The sequence below is a fragment of the Colletotrichum godetiae genome, assembly GCF_030913485.1.
Source record: "Colletotrichum godetiae strain CBS 193.32 chromosome Unknown BDP55scaffold_19, whole genome shotgun sequence".
Classification (NCBI taxonomy): domain Eukaryota; kingdom Fungi; phylum Ascomycota; class Sordariomycetes; order Glomerellales; family Glomerellaceae; genus Colletotrichum; species Colletotrichum godetiae.
Genome location: NW_026851267.1, coordinates 695780 through 718243, shown reverse-complemented (window position 1 = coordinate 718243; position 22464 = coordinate 695780). Strand labels below are relative to the sequence as shown.

The window sequence follows — 22464 nt, the reverse complement described above, 5'->3', positions numbered from 1 at the left end:
CCGGATCACAGGCTGTTCTATGCTGCCATTACCTTGCTGCGCCGAGTGTACATGAAACCATCGCCGCATTGTTCAGATCTTACGTCGAAATGAGTAAAGTTTTGGCACCGCAGAGAGCCTGGGATTGTGACTCTTCTTTGCGAGTTCTCGTAGCTGGTCATTGACACAGTCCAATGACATTGGTGGCAACATGATTTCGTTCCAGGCTGATATACATCGGTCAAAGTACGAGTTGCACATCCAGTCATCTATGAGCAGACCCTCACAAAGAGAAGTGGCTTATTGGACGCGTCAGCCGATCAGCCTGGTAGACAGGTGTGGTAAGGTACCTCAAGCAGGCTTCGATTCCAGGAGGCGTTTAGTATTTGTTGTTGAAGGGAGCAAAACTATAGCGGAAGTTGACAAATGAAGTAACCGTAGTCAAGTCAAAACTCTCGCTGTCGGGGAGATGAGAGGTCCGTCCAGTACAGAGGGGTCACAGGCCATTATTAGGCCCCGACGATCTGTGCCGTTCTGGTGGCGCCTTTCCCCGACTGATACAAATTTAAGACCTTGTCCAGAGTAGGACACAGCCTCACTTGGTCTCGTCTAGCAATACGCCGTATTCTAGCTTGTTAAGCTTGCTAAGCTACCTTGCGTGAAGTTGGAGTAGAGTGCGCTTGTCATGTGGCGGGGAACGAGACCGTGACTGAACCGGGCGAATCTAGGGAAGAGGCGCTGTCCCTGCATCCAGGTCTAAGTCACATTCTCACACAGCCATTCTGGGGTGCAAATATATATAAATGTCCAATTCCGTCCTGTTTATCATGAATTTGAATAACAATCAGCTCATCGCGTTTCGGCTTGGACAACAGAATGCTCGATATTCCCCTCGAGGACCTCCAAAATCGTGGTCCCTTTGAATCCCGTCGACCTTATTCATCGATTTCGGATCCCAGCGGCACACATCGCAAACGCCAGACAATGGGGAATTTTATCTTGATTCTATCCTATGCCATCGATTGGGTTTTACTCATCGCATTTGGCGTGGCAGGCTTGCTGCTTGGCAACCTGTCGCCACAAAAACGGCCCTTCAACCTGGAGAACCCAGATATCAGCTTCCCGCTTCACGCCGATACCGTATCTGTAACGAATCTGCTCCTGCTGAGCGTCGCATTGCCAATAGTGGTGATTTTCGGAGTGGTCATACTGTTCGTACCTGGTGGAACAGTCCCAAGAGATACTCCAAGGTCCCTTGTTTGGAGTAGAAAGATTTGGGAGGTGCACGCAGGATGGCTGGGACTCATCCTATCGGTTGTGACGACCTGGTTCATCGTGAGCACAACGAAGAACCTTCTCGGAAAACCTCGACCGAATGCTTTGGCCCGCTGCCAGCCCGATCTCGAAAATCTGGCCCGGTACATTGTTGGTGGCATATCAAACACTACCACCGTCGCCATGGGACAGCTCGTATCGGCCGACATCTGCACCAACCCTGACAAGAGTGTGATTGACGAGGGGTTCCGCAGCTTTCCGTCCGGTCACTCATCCGTCGCAGCTTCAGGGCTCATCTATCTCACGCTTTTCTTGGCGAGTAAACTTGGGGTGGCCGCACCGTGGGCACCTCAGGGGGTACACCTGGGAGCTACCCATCACTCTGCTTTCCCCTCGCGCATCGATGGGGAGAGCATGGCGGGAGAAGGTCGGGCAGGCAGGCTCCCCGAGCAAGTCAACTCGTTTCGAAGACAAGCAGCAGCTCCACCCGTCTATCTTGTGGTGCTCACCCTTGTTCCGTTTGCGTTGTGCATCTTTATCTGCGCCTCCAGATGGTACGACTTCCAACACCACGGCTTCGATATATTGTTCGCTTTCGCTATCGGCGCTACTTCATCTTACGTTGCGTTCCGCTTCTATCATCTACCTATTAGTGGAGGTGCTGGCTGGGCTTGGGCCCCTCGTAGCGAAGATGCTGCGTTCTGGGCGGGTGTTGGCAAACAAGGATATCGCCACAGCTCGACCAAGCTTCGGCAAGATTCTGTATGCTGAAGGACATTCCCCGTTTAGTGATGTACACTCGGGGTGAAAGATTTCAGCCGAATCCACCAATCACCACATTTGTATTACAAGCAATGGCGCGGACTAGACACACCTTGGTGTACAGTAGTCAGTAGAGATGATATCTCATCTAATGGTCAGGGGGCCAAGAGCGAATACCTACTCAGGGAGTCAGTCATAGCATTGATAGCTTGAATTTCCCACATCACACGTCGCAATCCAAGGTTTCTTTTCAAAATATCTGCCTAGACAGGTGCCGATTTGTTGAGATACTCGGCCTAGAGAATGTTCGTACTAGCTGATCGTTCGAATGTGGAATCTGGAAGCTGTCAAGGGGCTCGGATTTAGCTATCCTAGGAGCCCGGAGACCGAGCGGGGGGGCACTTGTCTTGTCTGGATCGTCAATCCTGCCACAACGACCGAGCTCTCCGCTCACACCGGCTAAATTTAGACCCATACCAGGGTATCGACTAGCCCATGAATTATGTGAAGCCGTTTCTTTGCTACGCTAGAGGCCATCCATAATGTTTTCGAAAGCTGGCCGGGTTGCCCACGTGCTACATAACGGAAGACGGTATTATTCTGTCGCGCGGATGCTGGCTTCATACGACTCCAAAGGAATATGGCTCTCACTGGGGTCTACACCGTAGGTACAATATGAGATGAAGATGGAAAACTCAGCGGTCTAATGATTATTTCCATAAGTGGCTAGTAAATCTTGGTGTACTGCAGTCGCCCCGGAAAGATGTCGTGTCGTATTGATTGCCTCGATTATCAGTCTACCTGTAAACGCCATATCATCATTGACCCGTCGCCTTCTTCAAGTCGCAATTTGATATAGTCGAGTTGTTACCATCCGAAGTTCTCGCAGTGTACTTCTATGCTGATTTCGCCAGAGGCAATGCGGTGTGCAGCAGCGTTCTGGACGATTTCGGTCAGGGACTGCGGACCGCAAGCAGCTATCAACACCCGCTGACCAGGCGCAGCTGATTGCAGTGTTTTAGTGATAGCTTCTCCAGCTCTCAACTTGTCGAACTTGATGTCGCACAGCCCCTCCAGACCCAACGATCTATCTCCCTGTGGTAATGCCACCGTCGAAGGGATAGTTTCCTTGCTCTGCTTCGTGACAGGCTCTGGCAGAAGAGCTTCAACTTTCTCATTCGGCGACTTCAGGGAAGTGGGCGATGAGACATTTAGTTCCGACGACTCGCTCAAGGAGGCCGTGGAGCCGTCCCGAGTAACGTGTAGTAACACGTTCACCCCTGCGCCGTGTTGGCTCAGTGACTGAAGGTGATCCGTGAACCATTCTAAATTTTCTGTCACACACGTCAGCGTTCACTCCACCTATGTCAATGATCAGACTAGACAAACCCCTCTTTCTGACAGCCCAGATGAAGTCGACACGCTTATGAGATTCGGACTCCAAGTGCTGTAAGAGGCTCGTTGCCAACCCGAAGGTGAACGTCGCCCCGCTGCCACCGGCAATCAAGACGACCTTGTCGTAGTTCTTCGGGTTAGGGAATGCCCCATAGGGTCCGTCGACAGAAGCCCACACAGTTGTCCCAGCCTCGGTATTAGCTCGATCATGCAAGGCCTTCGTGAAACCATCACAGGAGCTGAGCACCAACTCCAGCCCCCCGTGAGGGGTATTAGACACAATGGTGAAGGGGTGTGTTTGGAATGGACGAACGCCGGGGATCCAGACGAAGCAGTGCGAGCCCGGAGTAGCACCCGACAGAGATTTCTTGATGACCAGACGGACACCGTTGTCAGGTAACCGGTAAATGGTGGCGCTGTTGTTGACAAGGTTGTACAGCATCCTCGACCCTCGAATCAGACGGTCAAGCCCCCAAATTGCCGCGATGAAGACCATTGCCACAGGGATCTTCCATATCCAGTAGGGCCTGTGAAGCCCAGTGAAAATAATGGCGAGCAGGAATCCCACCATGTGGCTCACATAGAACCACTCATAGCCAAGATTTCTGGCCAAGCCCATGACGAGGAGGAGCATGGCGAAGCCTGCGCCAATGCCCTCCCAGTTTTGCACTTCGAGTAGGGTGCTCCACCGGTTCTGCATTCCGTAGTACACCATGTAGAAGATGGCGTGAAGGAGCATCTGAAGTACGGCCGCGTACCCGGCCAGACGGTGGAAGAAATTGAGTCTTTCGTAGGAGTGTCCGGTCAAGACACCGAGGGGGGTATTTTTTAGACCAAAGAAGACGCAGAGCGCCATGTTCGCCGTCGACATCCTGTAAACAACATGTCAGTCCCTGAGGGGGTGGCCAAGAGTTTCTCAAGATCGTACCATCCAAATCGTGCAGCAAAGTTGCTCATCTTTTCTTTATCAACGTGATGAAAAGACATGACAATATTGACACCGATGAACGCAATCGTCAGCAAGGCATGGCCTCCCGTTGGAAACCCCGGCGCCTTGCGAACCAGTAGGCTGCGAATCTTCCTGCTGGTTGTTAAGGCTGATCGAGCGCCAAGGAACTTTTGACGATAGTCTTACCTAGAAGTCTTGGCAAGGGGCGAAGACGAGGCAGTCCTTGGCGACTTTGATGTTTTGCGTTTAATCCATTGCGCCCAATGGTAGATAATAAGAGCCGCGATCACACTAGCAACCACTCCCGCATATACCTTGACATTCCACTCATTCAAGAGCTGTCGTGCATTGGGTGGCTTGGGTTTCTTTGCAGCACGGGTTTCGATCATGTTGGTCAGCGTTGGGTGCTGGACAGAGCGTCTAGTTGACAGCGGTATTGGTATGAGCAAAGGTGAAAGGCTCTCTCTCGGATCAGATTACTGTATCCAAGGGTGGTTTGACGAGTATCTTCATACACTTATATCAAACACCAGGAAAGAAGATTAGAAAATAAAGATTTGCCCACGTATCAATCTAGCTTCAGCAAAATTATGAAGTGCGGGATGTTCATCCCTAGTCCCACTATCAGATGCAATGATTTCAATCACGGACAACTTCCTTGGTCGAGACCTCATTTTCGTATCATGTTTTCACCGAAAATACCTCATCGCTTGCGAGACTGCGAACATCGGCCGGATGAATGCGACATGGAAAAGTCAATCATTAGCTTCACGATGACCCTGATTGGATCTAATCAGATTTCCAGATAATCTTTCGTACTAGAGCCACACTCGCCGGTGGGTTAGTCCCTGGCCCGGATCGTATCTTGGAAAGAAATGACTCGCTTTTGATGTCGATGTACTTGCCAGTGACTTGTGTGACTTCGTGACTTATTGACTTCTTGACGCGGGAAAGGAAATATGAACTCTTCGGTTAGGTGACAGTGGGTATCAAAGAGACCGTGGGGGCCCACGAGCATGTCCAACAAGTTGCCATCTGTGAGGTAGGTAGGTAGGTTTGGGAACACTAAGGTTACGAATCCTATCGCCATTTGATATCCACTCGTACATGTAGACTTTCTTCACGTTCGCCTCCAACAATTTCTGTCCATCAGCGGCTTAAGTGGGCTCGAAGGAATCCCTAGTCGTCTGGACTGAGGAACGATATCTCGCCTTGTGGGTGCAGATGATCTTTTTGATTCCGTCGCTTCACGACCCCAAGTGTGCCGGGTTCATCGGAGGAATTGCGACGGATAAAACAGGCTAGAAAAAAGTCTGTTGGGCGGCCGCTTGGAACCTCGTACGTCAGAGGAGACTAATTGCAGGGTCTGAAGCCTAATTTCAGAAGGTAGTCACGACGAAAGTTGCCTAAAGAAACCTTGTTTGCTATCCTGGTGTTTCCCACAAGATAGACTAGTGTAGTGTAGACGTCTTCTGCAAAAGTTCTGCTACAGCACGTATTCCAGTCAAACAATGGCTCGTGTGAATATCACTTTGCGATCAATAATTGCTGAAAAGGCAACCGTCGTTCAGAGCCATCTCGGCTGCGTGTTGGGTCTCCCGGGTGCGGAAACACTTACCGTAGAAAGGAACGAATCATGGCTAAGCGAAGGAATGAATCAGGAAGTCGCTTGTCATAGTTTTAAAAAGCGGGTACAGCTCTCCGCTCGACGTGGATACACGAAACTACGTCTGAGAAAGGCATCTGGGGGGGTGGACAGACACGAACTTGTGGACAGACTCAACCAATCGTCAAAGGATTCAACAGCCCGCGCCAAAGTGGAATCGGGAATAAGACTTTCCAGCCCATGTTTAGTCCTGCAAATCAGCAAATCGTCCCGGCTTCAGCCCCAACCGGTGCTTCGGGTCTGTCCGACTTGGCTTTTGGGGGCACCACTTGACAAGCTTTTTTGACCATATCTCCGAGATCGCAGCTCCGAGCACTTTTGAGCTCGTACGACCGAGCCCTGTTAGTCGCAGTCATGTTTCTTAATCATGTCTGACATTATCTTACAATGGCGGTTGCAATTAGTTTAGATTTTAGAATAGAGTGGCAAGGTCTCCGCCATGTGTGAAAGTCGCTTGCAAGAATTCGACATGTTCTAGCTAATTCTGGTTTTCAGAGGCTCATTTCTCACTTTTCTTCAGAGCGACGGTGCAATGGTATTCCGCAGTGACCTCACATGGTCTCATTGGAACCGGGCGGAACGCGTCTTGAATGAGATAGAGAGCCTCGGGTTTACTTTTGTGGATCACCTTTTGCTCTGTGAAGGCAACGATTACATATCTACCAGCGGAACAAAACTGGGCCATCAGGGATTCCTAAACAGTGACCCACGAAAAGATCGTTCAAAGACCGACTAAATCCCCAAGTTGAACCAATTGCAATAGAAAACTGGCACACGTGTACAGGAGAATATTTCGATGTCTGTAGTTACTGTGAAGTCGGGAACTACGTTGGCGGAGAGCGGAATGATAGAAAGGCATGCGTCTTCGTGGATACCCCGAGGCAAAGTCTGCTCGTTCATGGAGTTAACGGACTGTACGTAGAGTTTGCCATGCCAATGGCTGACATGACTACGCGGCCCATCAATCCTGCCGCCTAACGTAGGTGGCTTTCTAAGTCTAATCCACTTGGGAAACGGTGTATTGTAATTCAGTTGATGCCAGACGGACGTAACTCGGGCACACGCGGATATTCTGGGTCAGAAGATATGTCGTTCACTCTAGAATGAGCTCGAGAGCAGGGATGAAGACTAGGTAAGGAGTAACGGAACCGTGGAGACTTGCAGCTTAGTAGCCGTGGGCTCTCCTCTCGTCATCTCATGCTATGACTATACTGGTCCGACCTCGAATCGATGTCTCTTTTGAGATTGCTCGGGCTGTTATACGGACCCTTTCATGAGCCCCTCAGCCCCATACCTACTCCCAGTGAAGGCGTGTAAGGATCAAGGGGTGAGAAGTGCGATTCCAGTGGAGTTGCCCAAGCCAATACCAGTATAGATGGATTTGCTGACAATCGTAGGGGTGTGATGAAAGAAACGGACTCTACAGGGGACTCTGGTTACCAAGTGCTTGGGAAGCATGTAAAGCTCTGTAATGAATGCTAGAAGGCTAGCTAACGCATAGTCCCGGCAAACCATCCGCCTTGGCTTGCGGGGAGACGTCTGGAAGTAGTGACCAGGTGCCCGACTGTGGACACTGATCGCCCATATTGTCGCCGACCTATTCGCACATAGCACACAGTATATCTTTGTCATGGTTTACATAGTAGGCAAAGAAACCCCAAGAAAGTGCCGGTAGTCTGAGTTAAGCGTGGCTTGCTAGGTTCAAAGTGGCCTGGTATCTATCGCCGAGTTGGCGGCTCGGAAGGCCGAGGGACTGCACCTACAGCCTACGCCACGTTCTGGTCTTCCCGTTGAGAGAGTCCCACTCGGGGGGAAACCCGCGCCACCCAGGCCAGGTGCGTCTGATATAAAGCAATGTCTCTGCGTGTCCGTGGAACCACATTACTTCGGCGTCGCAGAGTCTTCTGATGCTAGTAGAGGTTGGGTGAATATCCCCTTGAAGTTACTTTTTCTGTATTTCTGCAACCCTCCTCACTAGACCCGCCCAGTCACGCTGCAGTCTTCCTATCTTGTCACGCTTGTGGACTGCTACTATCCGAAGGATGGTGCGCCGTTGGGCCTAGGGAGAGACTAGTTGATCTGAACCTATACCTCATGCAGGCGTAGCTGTATTTCTCACCGACTATGGAGTAAGGTGATGAGAAAACATTTCATACCATAGCCCTGTACGATGGCTCGCGTGTTAATGGGGCAACACGGAGCGGGGTCCATTTGCTTAGTTGGTCCACGAAGAGTATTGAAGTATTTCGTACGTGCTTCAAGTAAACTACTGGGGGTTAAATGAGTGGCACATTCAAGGAGACGATGTAGATGCAGACGGAGTGAACAATCGTGCCTAATACAGGAGTGGATTCGCCGCATGGTTTAATGCTGTAGGTTTGAACTGAAAATCATTCAAAGTTCGAAGCTAGTGAGAAAACAAAGTTGATGACTATTCAAATTGTCAGTCGAAAAACCAGGTGCCTGAACCAAAGATCCTAGGATATCGGTATCAAGACTGCAGCCTAGATAATATGTGCTCCTTCCCCAACAGAATCGTCCCCTCCACGAGAGCCGGCGACACAAAGATCTTCAAACTGAACAAAGACCAAGCCTGCCAGCTCATCTTACTCCTTCAGGGCGCTTGTAGTGGTTGACATGTCCTTCCTCGGCTCGTTGACTGAGTATTCGGTAGGCGTAGATGTTCCAGGCATGTCCGCAGTGGACACGACCTTGCCAGCAGCCTTTGGCTTCATGAGAGGCCAGTGACCATGGACCTCGTGGAATCTCAGAAGCACAAGCCAAGAGATGACAAAGATCCAGTAAACGTTGTACGAGATGACAGAGCCGTAGGTAGCAGAGTTGTTCCAGCCGAAGATGGCATTCAGAAGGCCCCAGCCACCGCCGCCATTCAATTGGGGGCTGCAGCACTGCGAAAAGTCAATTTCATGATCACATTTTCTCGTTTAATGGCGATTTCGAGTACTCACGTTGACGTGCCAAACGCTTCTATCGATGTCGTAGGATCCAGGGCCCGCGCCAACCTCTGCCGCGTCACCGCCAACAGCTGTGTTCCATTCCTGCGCTTCGAAAAACCACACGGCGCGAGAAAAGAGACCAGCAGCAACGATGTAAAGCAAGCAAGTAGAGGCGACCAGGAAGATCTGAATCTTTGAAGTAGATCCACTCCTAGAATTATGGTGTTAGGAAGCGGAAGGGAGGGATTTAGGATGTTGATATTCCTTACTTGTAGAGGAGGTAGCTAGCAAAAACGCCAACGATCAAGCCAACAACGACCGGCAGCGGAACTGCAGTTGCAGGTGCTGCGAAAGTGACACCGAAGATAAAAACGATCATCTCAATTCCCTCTCGGAGAATGGTGATGAGAGGCAGGAAGAACATGACGTACTTCTCCTGGTTCCGCTTGAATCGAGAGCCGAAAGTTGAGGACGCTGTCTTTGCTTGGGGCTCCATGGCCTTAGCAAGTTTCGCGCGCCATTTGTCTTGCAGCTTGCCAACTCGAAGGAGAGCAACTCCCATGAGTGTGATGATGATGGATGCGAAAAGCGCAAATGAGCCTTCGTAGTAGTATTCGTGCGCTTGCCAGCTGTCTCGACCGACTCCGTAGAAGACCCCGATGATGGCAGCCGCGACTACAACGCAGAGCGTGAGGCCGAGGGCAGTTCCCATCCAAACCTGCGTGACGTGACGAGTTAGAACAACGCGACAAAGTCCTCGAGTAGATGAAAGCTAGGCAAAGACATTACCTGTTTACGAAGAGCTTTGTAGACAGTAACATCGCGTCCAGGACCCCCGAGGGTCTGCTTTAAGAAAGCAAGAAGGACAGAGACAATGATGCCCGTCTCGAGGGACTCGCGAAAAACGACGAGGAAGACGGGGACCGAAAACACGTTGACGGCCATCTTGCTTGTGATGTAGTAGTATGAACCTATGTGTAGGACGACGTCTAGTTCGGAGCGAAGGTGGGAGTACTCTTCGCCGGGATCGATGAGGCGATGAAAGACTTTATCAATCTGGCTTGCTGATCGAAGGGAAGTAGTTGTGCTTATCGGATCGAGGAGTATGGTGCTTCTCTAGGCCGAGCTCGGAATCGGAGGGGGTATGGGTATGTCGATACGGCAGCCATCGGAGGGGCATAGAAATCCAGATGAACCCACCAATACATGGCAGGTCGATGTCGTAAAACTTTGCGGATCTTGGAGGTGTTCTGATTCTCCTCCCATCACCTCAGGGGTGGTTGATGGATCGATTAGATTGGACTACCAGGCCCGAGCTGAGGAGGAAACAGACCGAAAAGGGCGGGTATTTTTCGGCTAGTCCTATCAGGTATCTTCTCCTCAAAACACTCGCGATGATCATTGGTTCTGAACGTGAGTCGTAACTCTCGTACTACACTGTTAAAATTGCTTCCACATCCAACACGGGCAGCGGTCAAACATAATCCTGGAAGCCATGTCGTTGAATGTATCTGAACTTTACCGCTACAAGATGGATCTAGATGCATGCCCGAACCGAAGAGGGCTCCACAAACGCAGGCCGGTCGTGTGATGGTGGGGAGCGACGGGTGGAGGAGAACCGAATGGTCTCCCGGTGCTAAGCATTTCTGCCCTACCTACTAGTCTAACCCCGGTGCTTGCTGATCAGATGGATAAGATAATTGAGTGATTTTTGTACCGACATGGATTCGGTTTTACTTCCATGGAAAGTGGCGTCCCGGAAACGTTGCCTCTGAGAGACCCTGTTCGTCTGGAGTCGGCCAGCCTCCGGGAGGGAAGAAAACTCAGATGACTCCAATATGTCGCCCGATATTCCAACCAGGTCAAGTCGACAGGATCGAAGACTGATATCGGCGGCAACGGCAGCTCCTCCTATCTATTATTTTTCCCTAGAGTAGGGTACCGCCCACCTCGTTGCCTGTCTAAAATCGAGAGATAAGTTCTCCTCGTCTTCTCATCGAAGGACAGCCAGGACACCGCATTCCTCGCCAATTCCCATCACGGCTACTTCTGTCATTCGAGACAGCCCGCGAAAGACACACCAACAACCATCATCACTGGATCATACTGTGAACTGACGCCGTCATGGCCAAGATCCTGCCTCTCGCGCTCGCGTGCGTTGCGCCCCGGCTTGCTGTCGGAGCGACGGTCAACTACGACTTTACTGTCGGTTGGGTCACGGCCAATCCTGACGGTGCTTTCGACCGACCCGTCATCGGCATCAATGGAAAATGGCCCATCCCCCAGATTGAGGCCAACATTGGCGACAACATTGTCATCAATGTGCACAACGACTTGGGCAACCAGTCTACTTCGCTGCACTTTCATGGGCTGTTCATGAACGGGACCACGCACATGGATGGTCCGGCCCAAGTCTCGCAATGCCCCATCCCACCGGGCTCCTCATTCCTCTACAACTTCACAGTAGCTATTCCCACCTTACAACGTTAGAGGTCGCATTATTGCGAACTTTCGCAACGGAGTGTTTGCTAATGTCAATTTTGCGTCGGTTCAGATTACCCAGCCGGGCACATACTGGTATCACTCACACACCATGTCCCAGTACCCAGATGGACTCCGCGGCAGTCTGATCATCCATGATCCGGACAATCCTTATGCTGGGGATTACGATGAGGAGATTGTCTTGACGCTCTCAGATTGGTATCATGAGCAGATGCAGAACCTCATCCCGCCGTTCATGAGCAAGACGAACCCCACCGGTGCGGAGCCCGTGCCGAAGGCAGCGTTAATGAATGAGACGCAGAACCTCACCATCTCGATTCAACCAGGCAAGACCTACTTGATGCGTGTTATCAACATAGGTGCTTTCGCTGGTCAATATCTATGGTTTGAGGGGCATAATATGTCCATTATTGAAGTTGATGGTGTATACACTCAGCAGGCGACCGCCGAAATGATCTATCTTTCCGTCGCCCAGCGCTGCAGTTTCCTTCTCACAACCAAGAACTCCACCAACGAGAACTTCGCTATCGTCGGCAGCATGGACACGGTAAGCCTGACACTTTATCAGAAACACGGGTCTGTCCGTGAACGCAATGATCTCAGATGCTAATGTTGCATTCCCCACCCACAGACGTTGTTCGACACTCTGCCAGATGACCTTAATTGGAATGTCACAGGCTGGTTGGTATACAACGAGACTAACTCACTTCCGGAGCCGGCATTGATCGATGAGCTCAATCCTTTTGATGATATGACATTGGTACCGCACGACGAATTGGCACGTTTTGCCGAACCTGACCAGACCGTTGAGCTCAACGTCATCATGGACAACTTAGGTGACGGTGCCAACTACGCGTTCTTCAACAACATCAGCTACAAGGCACCGGTGGTTCCGACATTGTATACTGCACTAACAACTGGTGATGATGCCGAAACTGCCGAAGTCTACGGTGACTACACCCACAGCTTTGTTTTGAAGAAGGACCAAATCGTTCAAATCGTGGTCAACAACCTTGATTCCGGGCGCCATCCGTTCCATCTCCACGGGCATCACTTCCAGTCTCTCTACCGCGGTGAAGAGGAGAGCGGTACTTTCGCAGACTCGAACATGACCGAGAGCGACTTTCCCGCAGTGCCTATGCGCCGGGATACTCTCGTCCTTTGGCCCGATGGAAACATCGTCCTTCGCTTCAAGGCAGACAACCCAGGTACGTCCTTCAGATCTCATAGATATCGACACCCATACTAATCCTCTTATCTCCCAGGCGTATGGCTGTTCCATTGCCATATTGAGTGGCATGTTACCTCTGGGTTGCTGGCAACCTTTGTGGAGGCACCGCTGGAGATCCAGAAGTCGCTCACCCTCCCGCAAAACCACCTCGATGCTTGTACCGCAGGAAACGTACCTGTCTCGGGTAATGCTGCGGGCAACACCAAAGACCTGCTGGATCTCAGCGGACAAAACGCGCCTCCCGATCCGCTCCCGGCTGGGTAAGTCTCAAGTCCTTTATAGTCTAGGTTTACCTCTAATACGTTCAGGTTCACGACGAGGGGAATTGTCGCATTTGTTTTCAGCATCATCTCAGGTGTACTTGGAATCTGCGTTGTGTGTTGGTATGGTATGGCGAACCACGTCACAGATACCAACAGCGCCGCATCGACGATGTTGAATGTTCAAGAAACATCTGGCGCAGCCACGGAGGGCGAAACTAAGCGACCTGCCGGTACGACTGACAACTAGAATGACACGGAGGTTACCCGCAACGATACCTATTCTTTAACAATCCTATTTAATCTACTCTGGTATATCCAATCAATTCCCATACGCATTATCCAGGCAGCTCAGCGACCGGAGTCGTCGGCGAGTGTGACCCTTCTTTATTTGATTTCATCCCTGAGGCGCCCTTGTACCCAAAACCTGCTGGTTTGAGATGGAACCGGGACGTGCCGTCCAACTCGGTTATATCGGACTCTGGCCGCGCCGAGTTCGCCTCATATGGCTTCGCCATGCCACCTTCATGTGTATTCCCCTTTTCAGTTGTGTTCTCCCATTCTACCGCCCCCTTTTGTCGCCATTTCCTTCTGGAGTACCATATGTATATCAGAGCAGCCATCAGAACCAAGCACCCTCCCGCGATACCGACGCCAAGCCCGACCTTGGTGCTTGTCGTCATCCCCGCAGTCTCTTCCGTCGAAGAGGTCTCGGCCGAAGTGGGCTGTGGTGTCGTGCTTGATGCCGTCGTGGTGGTGGTGGGATGTTGGGCCTGAGCGGTCGTTGAGGCAGGTGAAGTTGGGGTAGGGGTTGTGTTCGGCTGTGTAAGGATCGGGACATAGCCAGGCTGCCATATGACGCTTCCTCCCAGGGCTGTCGGAAGCTGCACAACGTTTTGAAGGATCGAGGAATCGGTGAAGGCGACAGTTCGAGACGTTTGGGGGCACCAGCACGCGTCTGCTGAAGTCAAAGTCGTAGGGCTCGCCGATTGTTTGCAAGCCACCCATTCTTCCGAAGTGCCGTTGCAATAGACTAGGCCTGTCCATGGTTGATCTGAATATCAAACAATTAGTCTTCTGCTCAGTAAAAAACATCTCCCATCGTCGCGACTGTGACTCACCACTCAATGCCCCCTTGTCGGGACAGCTCGAATCTCGATAGTCTGGATCGCTACAACCTGCCAGGTACGTGATTCCGAATCGGCCGTTGTAGCAAGCATGACTGGACAAGCACATATCGCCGCCCTGACAACAGGTCTTGTACCCAAGGTCTGCATTTCCACACGGGAACCATTCTCCAACCTCATCCCCAGGCCCGTGGTAGCATGTACCGTTGCTGATATAGGGGTTTGAGCTCATGTTGCAGTTCTTGTTGTTGTTGTCGTCCTGTCCCACATTCCTCCCCCGTCAACAAGATTTCCTTCGTTGTCGTTGCAGTCCACTGGTAGGATATCGCGGATGTGCTCTTGTCGTGATGAGAAGTTTGTGAGGGGCACAGTTCGGTTCTCAGTCGCCACGGGGAAAAGGAATGGCTGGGACGGTGACGAACAATGCGGGAAGAGAATGTGGAAAAGCATTGGTAGCTATATCCCTTGCGCTCCTAGTTATGACGGCGTGGGCCATGTCTTAGGTTGGCTGGTTGGACTGTTTGCCAGGGCAGATTGCCAAGGCCTGTTGGTTGCATCTCATGCAACCGGTCTCGTGGACGAACACTTTGTGTACCATTGCCCTAAAAAAGAAAATGATCAACTTAATCCCCCTTGGAGCTGAGTCTGTCCGAAGCCGAGACTGTCACTTTTGCCGTCTATACGAGCCCTGCCAGCTTTAATGCGTTTTGGCTCTAGACTCTCAGCCTTTATCCGACCAACTGAGTTTCTCTGGAATGTAACCAATGATGCCAAACGCCGTTTTCACTAGCGGAGAATGGAATCCTCTCACTTATCAAGGGACGAACCGTTTGACGGTTTCGAGCGAACGACTCTGTTGGTTTTGCATGGTGCCACGCCCAGCTCCTGCACGCAGCTACCCACTGCATACTGCGCCTCCTCCGATAATTACAACTTCGCAGGGATTCATTGCAAATCCGTTTGCCTTCCAACTGCTCAGCTTCGGAGCAAAGTCCCGTTCTATGCGGCAGCGCAGCTGCAAGAATAAGATGCGTCGTTGCTCGACCATCTCCGCAGTTGCGGTAAGCGAGGCCAACCGGCGCGACCTACATGAGACTGACGGAGGAGATGCACAGATGCGGCCATTGACGCGGGCTGCTTTGAAGGCTCAAGGCCGAGTAAGACATTGCGATACAGTGGCGTGTTGTCCCGGGAGCAAGGGAGGCTAGCAGGGCTTGGGTTTGACGCGCCAACTCAATGCCCGTCCGGACTGATCTCGGTGTCCGCAAGGAAGAATCAGATTTGGTGTTTAGGGGTCACAAAGACCAGTAACGTGGTTGCAGGGGACAATATGCATGGTTTCCGAATTGAACCGGATGTCGGCACGCGTGAAAGGCGGTTGAATGACTGTCTCCCTTGCAAACTGAGTTCTTGTCAAACTGCTGCATGAGGGATCGCAACGTTGGGACTTATGTGAATAACTTGTGGTCTTCCTCCATTCTCTGTACGATTCATTTGACATCCAATTCCTTCAATTTTGTAACGGTCCGGGACCTGTACCGGCAAGGTGGAGACCGAATCGAGTGGGCCGCTCGGGGCCGGGGCGGCTAGGCTTCGGGACCTCGGCGATGAGACTCGAGAATCACGGAACGCTGATAAAACCACCATTGAGCGATCAAAGACTCCCTCTGTATGCTCCAATTTTATGGATATTATATACGAGATTATTTGAAGAATCATGAAGAATTATCGTCAATAGGGCCCCGATTCCATGCAGCATCGTCTCGCCGTCGATCTTATGCCACCTCGCATCTGGCATCCCGGTCAATCAATTGAATCCATCCGGCCAGTACGCCTCAAGCCACTCATATGGCTCCTCAGGCTCGTATGCGTTCTCCACTGTGCCCTCCCACTCGGTGATAGCGTCTCTCGTTTCGTTGTAAAGGGCGTACTTCTGGTCTGGGCCAGTGCCGACAGTGATTGGAACGAGTTGCATGTTGTTTGCAATCTCTTTGTCGACCATCACCTTCAAGTCTCTCAGCTGAGTGTTCTTGATGCGTATCTCGTCTCCGTAGTTGGGGTTGATCTGTTGATGAGAGAAGATTAGCCGTATGTCACCAACCCAGACATGTAACTCAAGCACTCACGATGCCCATCCTGTTGCCATTGAGCGCGATCACATTCTGAATGGTCGCGTTTCGCTTCGACTGATTCAAGCAGTTACCGCAGGATTGATAGAAAGTCTAGGGAAAAGGATCAGTGAGATGTCTTATAAAATGTAACGAAGCTTGACTTACTCCAAAACCATCGGCATAGAAACCGGTGATGTTGTACTTCCCGCCAAGAGAGTTATCTTGAAAGATCTTCGAGGAAAGTCAGCATATTCCCTCACAGGCCATGGTTGGTGAGAAGTACTGACCTTGTCAGTGGCATTGCGAGCACCGCCACCAATCACTCTAAGCTGGGTGTTCAAGCCCTTTGAGGTGAGTGCGTCTTCACAAACATCCTCCCACCAAACTGTTACACGGTCAGCTTGGCACTTTTAAAGTAGAATCCTGACCCACCATTCTCGACCCACGCATCGCCTAGTGCATGAATGCCCTCAGCCTGGTGTTTGCCAATTACAACGTTGCGAATTGTCGAGCCAGGAAGGAGGTTGAAGACCGCATCAGCATCCGTGCCCTCTGTTGTAGCGAACGGAATTAGTCAATTATTCTTTATTTAGCAAGAGTATCGTCGCTCAGGAGTCAAACATACCAGCTTGCTCATTGCAGCTGCCTTCAACGCGCTCGTAGCGCTTCATTCCTCCGTCGAACACCTGCCCAGGAAGGATGTACATGGCTTCCTTAAGAACGACAGTCTCGTTCGGAACCGGGAACTTGGTAATGGGAAACGGAAATCGCGGTGGTGGTCGTTCACCAAGGTCGCCTTGCGTCGCATCTGTGGATCCGCCTGGACCATCGCCTTGCTGGCGACGCTCGATGGCAGCAGATTGAGCCAGAGCAAGCAGAAGAGAGAAGGCGGAAGCACTAGTGACCTTCATGGTGAACTCAGTATGCAATGATTTCGGTGAAAGTTTCAGGGGATGTTGGCAGCGACAAAGAGCCTGGCACGTCTTTCTGCGATGAATTGAAGGCCTGAGAGAACATCTATCACCAATCGATGTAACTCGAGGTTTTCTGTGAGTCTCGAGCTTCTTTTATACCTCTTCCTCCTCACATTTTGGAGCTTTCAGTCCAAAGCTCCTGAAGCTCTCCAGCCTGCGTAGTCAATGGATGACATAGCTCCAAGAGCTCAGATCCAACCTCGTCATTGGTGCTACCCTACTAGATCGTCAAAATACGCCTGGGATAGGGAAGATGTAGAAAAGTATGCAACGGAGGATTGAAGCTCAAAATTCCCATGAATCACTGCTCGAGGATGGGCTTACAAGCCCCTTGGCAATGCTTGGCGTTCGTTGAGATGCACACGTTAGGGCGGTCTGGTCAACGCCAGGCCGTGTCCCAGCTGGCCGGCGCGACCCCGGACCCGCATCCAGCCCATTATCTTTGGGGAATTAAGAGAGGTGGGTATTTCCCCGGAAAAAGAAAAGCTTGGCGTCGCGGGTCGAAAGCTGGATGCGTTTTGACGAGGCTGGCGATCTTGCGGGGGAAGACAATGTTGACGGCGTTGGAGATGCGGGGCGGAGATGGATTGTGGTTCTGGCTGTGACCAGTGGATTGCTTACATCTTGAACGGAAAGCATGGCCCATTTTCTTGAGCTTTAACTGTGAGATCGAGAGTTGTCTGCTTTTAGGGATTACGTCCGAAAGCGAGTTTCTTCGTGGAAGAAGAGGGTTTCCCACGACAAGCTCATCGCGGCATTATAATGCGAAAGAATGCTCAGTCAGTAGACATGGCGTGATTTATTCCATAACAGTCGAGGTAAGCCGACGGTCATCCAGGACTAACTAGACAACTGATAAATGTCACAGGCATAAGTGTGAGAATGTGGCGCTGTGATGCGAAGTAATGGTTGCTTGCCAAGCCATGTATGCCATGTGTTCCAAGTGGCACAGATACTCGTTCCCCTCATTGCCACCACTAGAGACAACAGAACGGAACTTGCCAACGTGATGGGTTAGCCTTGGCTCGCAGTCTTCCTTGTCTTTACCACAACTTTTCAGCATCGCGAAGTCTCGCAATGGGGCACTCAAGACACTTACTGGTGAGCCCTACAAACAGGCAGTTGCCAAGATTGCCAAGGCAAAACAATTCCCTCCAATAAGGTGCGTGTAGTGTCTGCAGAAGAGGATGCCATTGAATCCAGGCCACAAGGTCGATGTAGCTTCGACGAGGGGTTACAAGTGGATATGAAGAATGAGACAGAGCAACTGCCCGCTGTTTGCGTATCTTTAAGTATCATGCAGACGATTTAGGTCAGATTATCGTTCATACAACTCTCAGCTGGATTTATTCCTTCTATCGGTATTTCCATGTAGCTTTCCCATGCGTAGTGCGGCTAAGGTAGGACACGAAGCATACAGTCACTAACACGAGAAGACGGTGCCGCGATCTATGTCACAAATTTCCCACATAGGTTTCGAATTTCTTGATCTAACTAAACTAGTGATGTGTTTCTACTGTGCAGTGCTAGGTCATGCTTTACGCACGTCAAGATGAAATCCATTTGTCATGATATGATGACAGTAGTCTTCGAAAATGGAGCGTAGGCAACTTTCCCCAACATCGGACTAGACCTCGGTGACCGTAAAGATCGTTAGGTATATATATCTGTAAGATCTAAGGTGGCATTGTATCGGCCAATTAATCGACCGACGACCCAGGCACTGCAAGCATACCCCAAACCGAGAATTAGGCTCTGAGACTAGCTCTTAGTGTCTACGACACTCCCGCGCATACTTCTTCAAAGCCCTCATTGCCAACTAGGGCCATGCAGTGACTCGTGAGTGGTTAGGATGGGATGGCAATCACATGCTGAAAACGAACGAACGCACAACCCGCATTGGAAAGTAAGTTTGTGACTAATGTACCTGAATGTTCTAATTTTGATAAAACCTGTGGAAGGTGCACCATTGACTACGTTTGCTTGTGGCAATGGCTTGCACTCCAAATCACCGGAGTCCAAACTGAATGATTCAGGACGGGCTGCGTATCTTGTTAGTTCCAGCCACCAGATATCAGCGCTTATTGAGCCGAGTCGCTTGGTTACAAAACGTCTTCACGTCATAGTAGTAGTTTGTAATGCAACACGACTGTATGTTGGCTTGCAATAGAGATTGTCCTCACTCTCTCTATCAAAATGAAGAGCTAGACCTATGCGCTTTCTCTCTTTTCAACTTCCTCGACCTTTGCCTGAGCGTGGACCCTCGCAACTCCAGCCGCAGAATCTTTTCCATCGAAGAGCATCGAAATCTCCTCCAATGTAGGACCCCTTGTCTCCACGAAGAAAAAGTAGATAACCAGACACTCAATTACCAGACTAGTTTCCACTTCGTTAGTCTCCGATAAGAATAGCAGAGTTCAGCAAAGACACTTACATGGCGATGTAGACAAAGTAAAAGTGCCACTCGAGCTGCTCAAGCCCTAGGGGATTAACCCACTGGTTGAAGACACCGCTCAACGCAGTGAAACAGAAACACAGCGTCAGGCCCTTGGCGCGGATGTTGTACGGCAAAATCTCGACGGTGTAAGAAACGGTCAGACCAGGCCATGCAGCTCCCGCGACGCCGTAAAAGACGAAGATCATGGCCACGACGGCGATACCCGCTGATGAGGACTGCGTTTGAGCGTAGACTGCGCTGCAGGCCGTCCAGATGGAGAATGAGATGAGCATACCGACGCCGGCAAAGAGGAAGAGAACTCGGCGTCCAATTCGGTCGACAAAGAAGGCGGCTGTGAGCGAGACGAGCCAGCACCAGATGGTAAGGCCGCCGTTGATGTATGATTGTGTAATGGAGCTGGCGTACGTTGTTAGAATTTCTGTCTACTACAACCACTCTAGGAAGCGGCAAACTTACTCTTTGATGCCAATAGTGCTAAGAATTACCGCGAGCTATACAATGAATATAGTTAGACCCGATCTCCTTCAACTTGTGTAGAAAGTCTCTACATGTTTACAAACCATAGCTCTGGGAGCTTCTGCGGTCTGTTTTCGGGTACGGAGAACTTACGTAGTATGACACCAAACCATTACCGCTGCACTGGCTGAAGATAGCTGTCGCGATAATGAGCCCGCAACGCTTGCGGTTTCCCGGAGTGCGGACGAGTTCCATCCAACCGCTCTGCGCCGAGGCTTCCTTCTCAAGCCGCAGAGTGCTCGTAATCTCGGCAAACTCCCAATGCGCGAATTCGTCGTTTTCGTTGTTGTTGCCGTGGTACTTGATGAGAACCTTCTTCGCCTCGGCCTCCTTGCCCTTGCTAATTAGCCATCTCGGACTCTCGGGGAGGAACCAGATGGCCATCAGCTGAATACCCGGCATCATGCACTGTAATCCTGTGGGAAGGCGCCATTGCAGATCGCCGGACTGCTTTGTGAGTGTTCCGAAGCCTGTTGTTACACCAACCGTTAGTCGAGTGTTAAGATCATCACCAGAGTTGGTTCGGGTCCAAGGAAATGAGGTGCATACAAGACCAGGCCGCAATTATACTACCCAAGTACCAAAGCGTGTTGTAAAGCGTCGTAACCTTGCCGCGATGCTGGGGGTGTGCAACCTCCGTGATGAGAAGAGGACACGTGCCGTTGGAGATGTTGGATCCCGCGCCCATGATGAAGCGGCCGATGAGGTACATTGCGTCTCTTCTGGAAGCGGATCCGACAGGGAATGACTGCAGAAGCGCACCGAAGACGACGAAGATACAGCCGATGGCGGTACCCCATTTTCGGCCGAGGCCGTCGGCGATGTAGGGCGCGAAGAGGAGGACGAAGAGACCGCCGAAGCCCGGCATGGCACCGAAGATTCCGAGTCGACTTCCCGTGGGGTGATCAAAGACTGTACGAGATTTTGTCAGCACAAATACATCGGCAATACAGATGCAGGTTGTAAGAGTTTAGAGGCGAGATCACAACAACAAATTTCGCTTACAGGTCTGCCATGATTGCATGGTCTGAAGTCCGTTCAACAAACTTCCATCGTATCCCAGTGTCGTCGAGCCGAGGAAGAGGAAGACCATCATGAAATAGAGCTTCCTCAGCTCTGTCTGCTTGTACCACGGCAGCGTCGATGCTTCGGGTGGTTGCAGATGTAAATCGTTCATAGTCGCAACGTCGACGTGGTCAACGCCGTGACTTTCCTTCTGCTTCAGATCCATGGCTTATTTGCGAGTTGGGTATAAAGTGAACAGAAAAAGCAAGACAACACTCAGCAAAGAAAATTGGAAGGGCCTGGTTGTCGCTACCGAGATGCCGGCTTGCTGCAACTCATGATTGTTCGGGTTCGGGACCGGGGCAAGTGTACTTATAATAAATCGGTAGTTGGTTCTGGGTAAATGGCATCAAGATATTGCTCGACGCCCACCAACCGTGCCGTGACCCCTTCCCGCTTTCGAACAGAACAGCCCACCCCCGAGGCGAAGACCGAGGTGCTGTATCCGATGACGGCTCGAAAGCGGCCGAGCGAACAGGCCACACAACTCGAGCTGATGGACTAATTACTCCTCTCCCTATGAGGCGTCGCTGAGGGAAAGCGGGTATCCAAGTTTTACCAGTACGAGGAATAGGAGCACAAGACACTAGATCGTCATTGGAGCGACAAGTCCCCGTGGGGGTGGATTGCGGGAATCTCAGGAAAAGACTGGACGAAGAGAAGGAAACGGGAAGTACAAGATCCAATATTATTTCTCCACAATTGGGTTCCGGGGAAGACTGTTCGCCGCCTGTTCATGTCAAGGTCTGGTCTTTGGCACATCCTGGTGTAAGGTTAGGTGGGCATGGGCATGGCGTGGTCAATTAGTTACTAGTAATCAGGGACGAGGAAGTACGTTCAAGTTCCTCCAACCCAGCGGTCCGGATGGCCAGCCCCATGAAAATGACTGAAGAATGGATAATCTGGGGGAAAAAGGTAACCCAAACCAACCAACCAAGTCACAGAATTGGACTTCGTACCCGGCGAGCGACAAGCATCGGCAGAAGAGAATCACAGTCTACTTCTGTACGGATACAAGCAAAGAGCATGAGAAGGCAGGGAACGATAGAGTTCCTGGACCGTCTGGAGCTATGCCCTTCAGAGTCTGGGCCTGACTCGATTCGTAACGCCCCAGTGCGGGGCTTTTCCCTGCAAGTTTCTCCCGAGCACATGGAGGCTAACAAGAGCAAAAGAGGAGCAGAGAGGAGCAACAGAGAAAAGTAAATCCGACGTTTCTGCGGCGCAGAGTGCCGCGCAA

At 51.1% G+C, this 22464-nt stretch overlaps 7 protein-coding genes across 7 annotated transcripts; 2 read left to right on the top strand and 5 right to left on the bottom strand.

Moving 5' to 3' along the window:
* Nucleotides 1-805: 805 nt before the first annotated feature.
* On the top strand, nucleotides 806-2292 carry BDP55DRAFT_663163 (PAP2 superfamily-domain-containing protein). Its single transcript, XM_060574856.1, has 2 exons — nucleotides 806-2128; nucleotides 2198-2292. Exon 1 carries the CDS (start codon nucleotides 856-858, stop codon nucleotides 2023-2025), a length of 1170 nt encoding a protein of 389 aa, XP_060430104.1. The 5' UTR covers nucleotides 806-855; the 3' UTR covers nucleotides 2026-2128; nucleotides 2198-2292.
* A 591-nt stretch (nucleotides 2293-2883) lies between these two features.
* Nucleotides 2884-4749, bottom strand: BDP55DRAFT_631789 (ferric reductase NAD binding domain-containing protein; the record flags this gene model as incomplete). Its single annotated transcript, XM_060572327.1, has 4 exons — nucleotides 2884-3350; nucleotides 3406-4283; nucleotides 4340-4492; nucleotides 4547-4749. The coding sequence occupies 4 exons, from the start codon at nucleotides 4747-4749 to the stop codon at nucleotides 2884-2886; spliced, it is 1701 nt and encodes a 566-aa protein (XP_060430103.1).
* Nucleotides 4750-8632: 3883 nt separating this feature from the next.
* On the bottom strand, nucleotides 8633-9928 carry BDP55DRAFT_551610 (plasma membrane iron permease; the record flags this gene model as incomplete). Its single annotated transcript, XM_060569127.1, has 4 exons — nucleotides 8633-8935; nucleotides 8996-9194; nucleotides 9253-9701; nucleotides 9773-9928. 4 exons carry the CDS (start codon nucleotides 9926-9928, stop codon nucleotides 8633-8635), a joined length of 1107 nt encoding a protein of 368 aa, XP_060430102.1.
* Nucleotides 9929-11107: 1179 nt separating this feature from the next.
* Nucleotides 11108-13226, top strand: BDP55DRAFT_728434 (Cupredoxin; the record flags this gene model as incomplete). The annotated part of the gene is made up of 5 exons (XM_060579439.1): nucleotides 11108-11446; nucleotides 11538-12032; nucleotides 12117-12693; nucleotides 12751-12976; nucleotides 13025-13226. The coding sequence occupies 5 exons, from the start codon at nucleotides 11108-11110 to the stop codon at nucleotides 13224-13226; spliced, it is 1839 nt and encodes a 612-aa protein (XP_060430101.1).
* An 88-nt stretch (nucleotides 13227-13314) lies between these two features.
* On the bottom strand, nucleotides 13315-14335 carry BDP55DRAFT_631786 (uncharacterized protein; the record flags this gene model as incomplete). Its single annotated transcript, XM_060572326.1, has 2 exons — nucleotides 13315-14030; nucleotides 14098-14335. 2 exons carry the CDS (start codon nucleotides 14333-14335, stop codon nucleotides 13315-13317), a joined length of 954 nt encoding a protein of 317 aa, XP_060430100.1.
* Nucleotides 14336-15910: 1575 nt separating this feature from the next.
* BDP55DRAFT_728432 (family 3 polysaccharide lyase) lies at nucleotides 15911-17125 on the bottom strand (the record flags this gene model as incomplete). The annotated part of the gene is made up of 6 exons (XM_060579438.1): nucleotides 15911-16168; nucleotides 16230-16325; nucleotides 16380-16445; nucleotides 16502-16599; nucleotides 16647-16766; nucleotides 16840-17125. The coding sequence occupies 6 exons, from the start codon at nucleotides 17123-17125 to the stop codon at nucleotides 15911-15913; spliced, it is 924 nt and encodes a 307-aa protein (XP_060430099.1).
* Nucleotides 17126-19088: 1963 nt separating this feature from the next.
* On the bottom strand, nucleotides 19089-21787 carry BDP55DRAFT_663152 (general substrate transporter). Its single transcript, XM_060574855.1, has 6 exons — nucleotides 21168-21787; nucleotides 20712-21074; nucleotides 20256-20632; nucleotides 20103-20137; nucleotides 19623-20042; nucleotides 19089-19564 (listed from the first exon to the last, which is right to left on the bottom strand). Exons 1-6 carry the CDS (start codon nucleotides 21391-21393, stop codon nucleotides 19399-19401), a joined length of 1587 nt encoding a protein of 528 aa, XP_060430098.1. The 5' UTR covers nucleotides 21394-21787; the 3' UTR covers nucleotides 19089-19398.
* Between the last annotated feature and the right edge of the window lie 677 nt (nucleotides 21788-22464).

Coding starts and splice junctions, on each gene's coding strand:
- BDP55DRAFT_663163 (XM_060574856.1), top strand. CDS start 856: ATGCTCGATATTCCCCTCGAGGACCTCCAAAATCGTGGTCCCTTTGAA.
- BDP55DRAFT_663152 (XM_060574855.1), bottom strand. CDS start 21,393: ATGGATCTGAAGCAGAAGGAAAGTCACGGCGTTGACCACGTCGACGTT. Junction 20,043..20,102: donor AGCACTATTGGCATCAAAGA/GTAAGTTTGCCG, acceptor AACGTACGCCAG/CTCCATTACACAATCATACA. Junction 19,565..19,622: donor TACTTTGTCTACATCGCCAT/GTAAGTGTCTTT, acceptor AGTGGAAACTAG/TCTGGTAATTGAGTGTCTGG.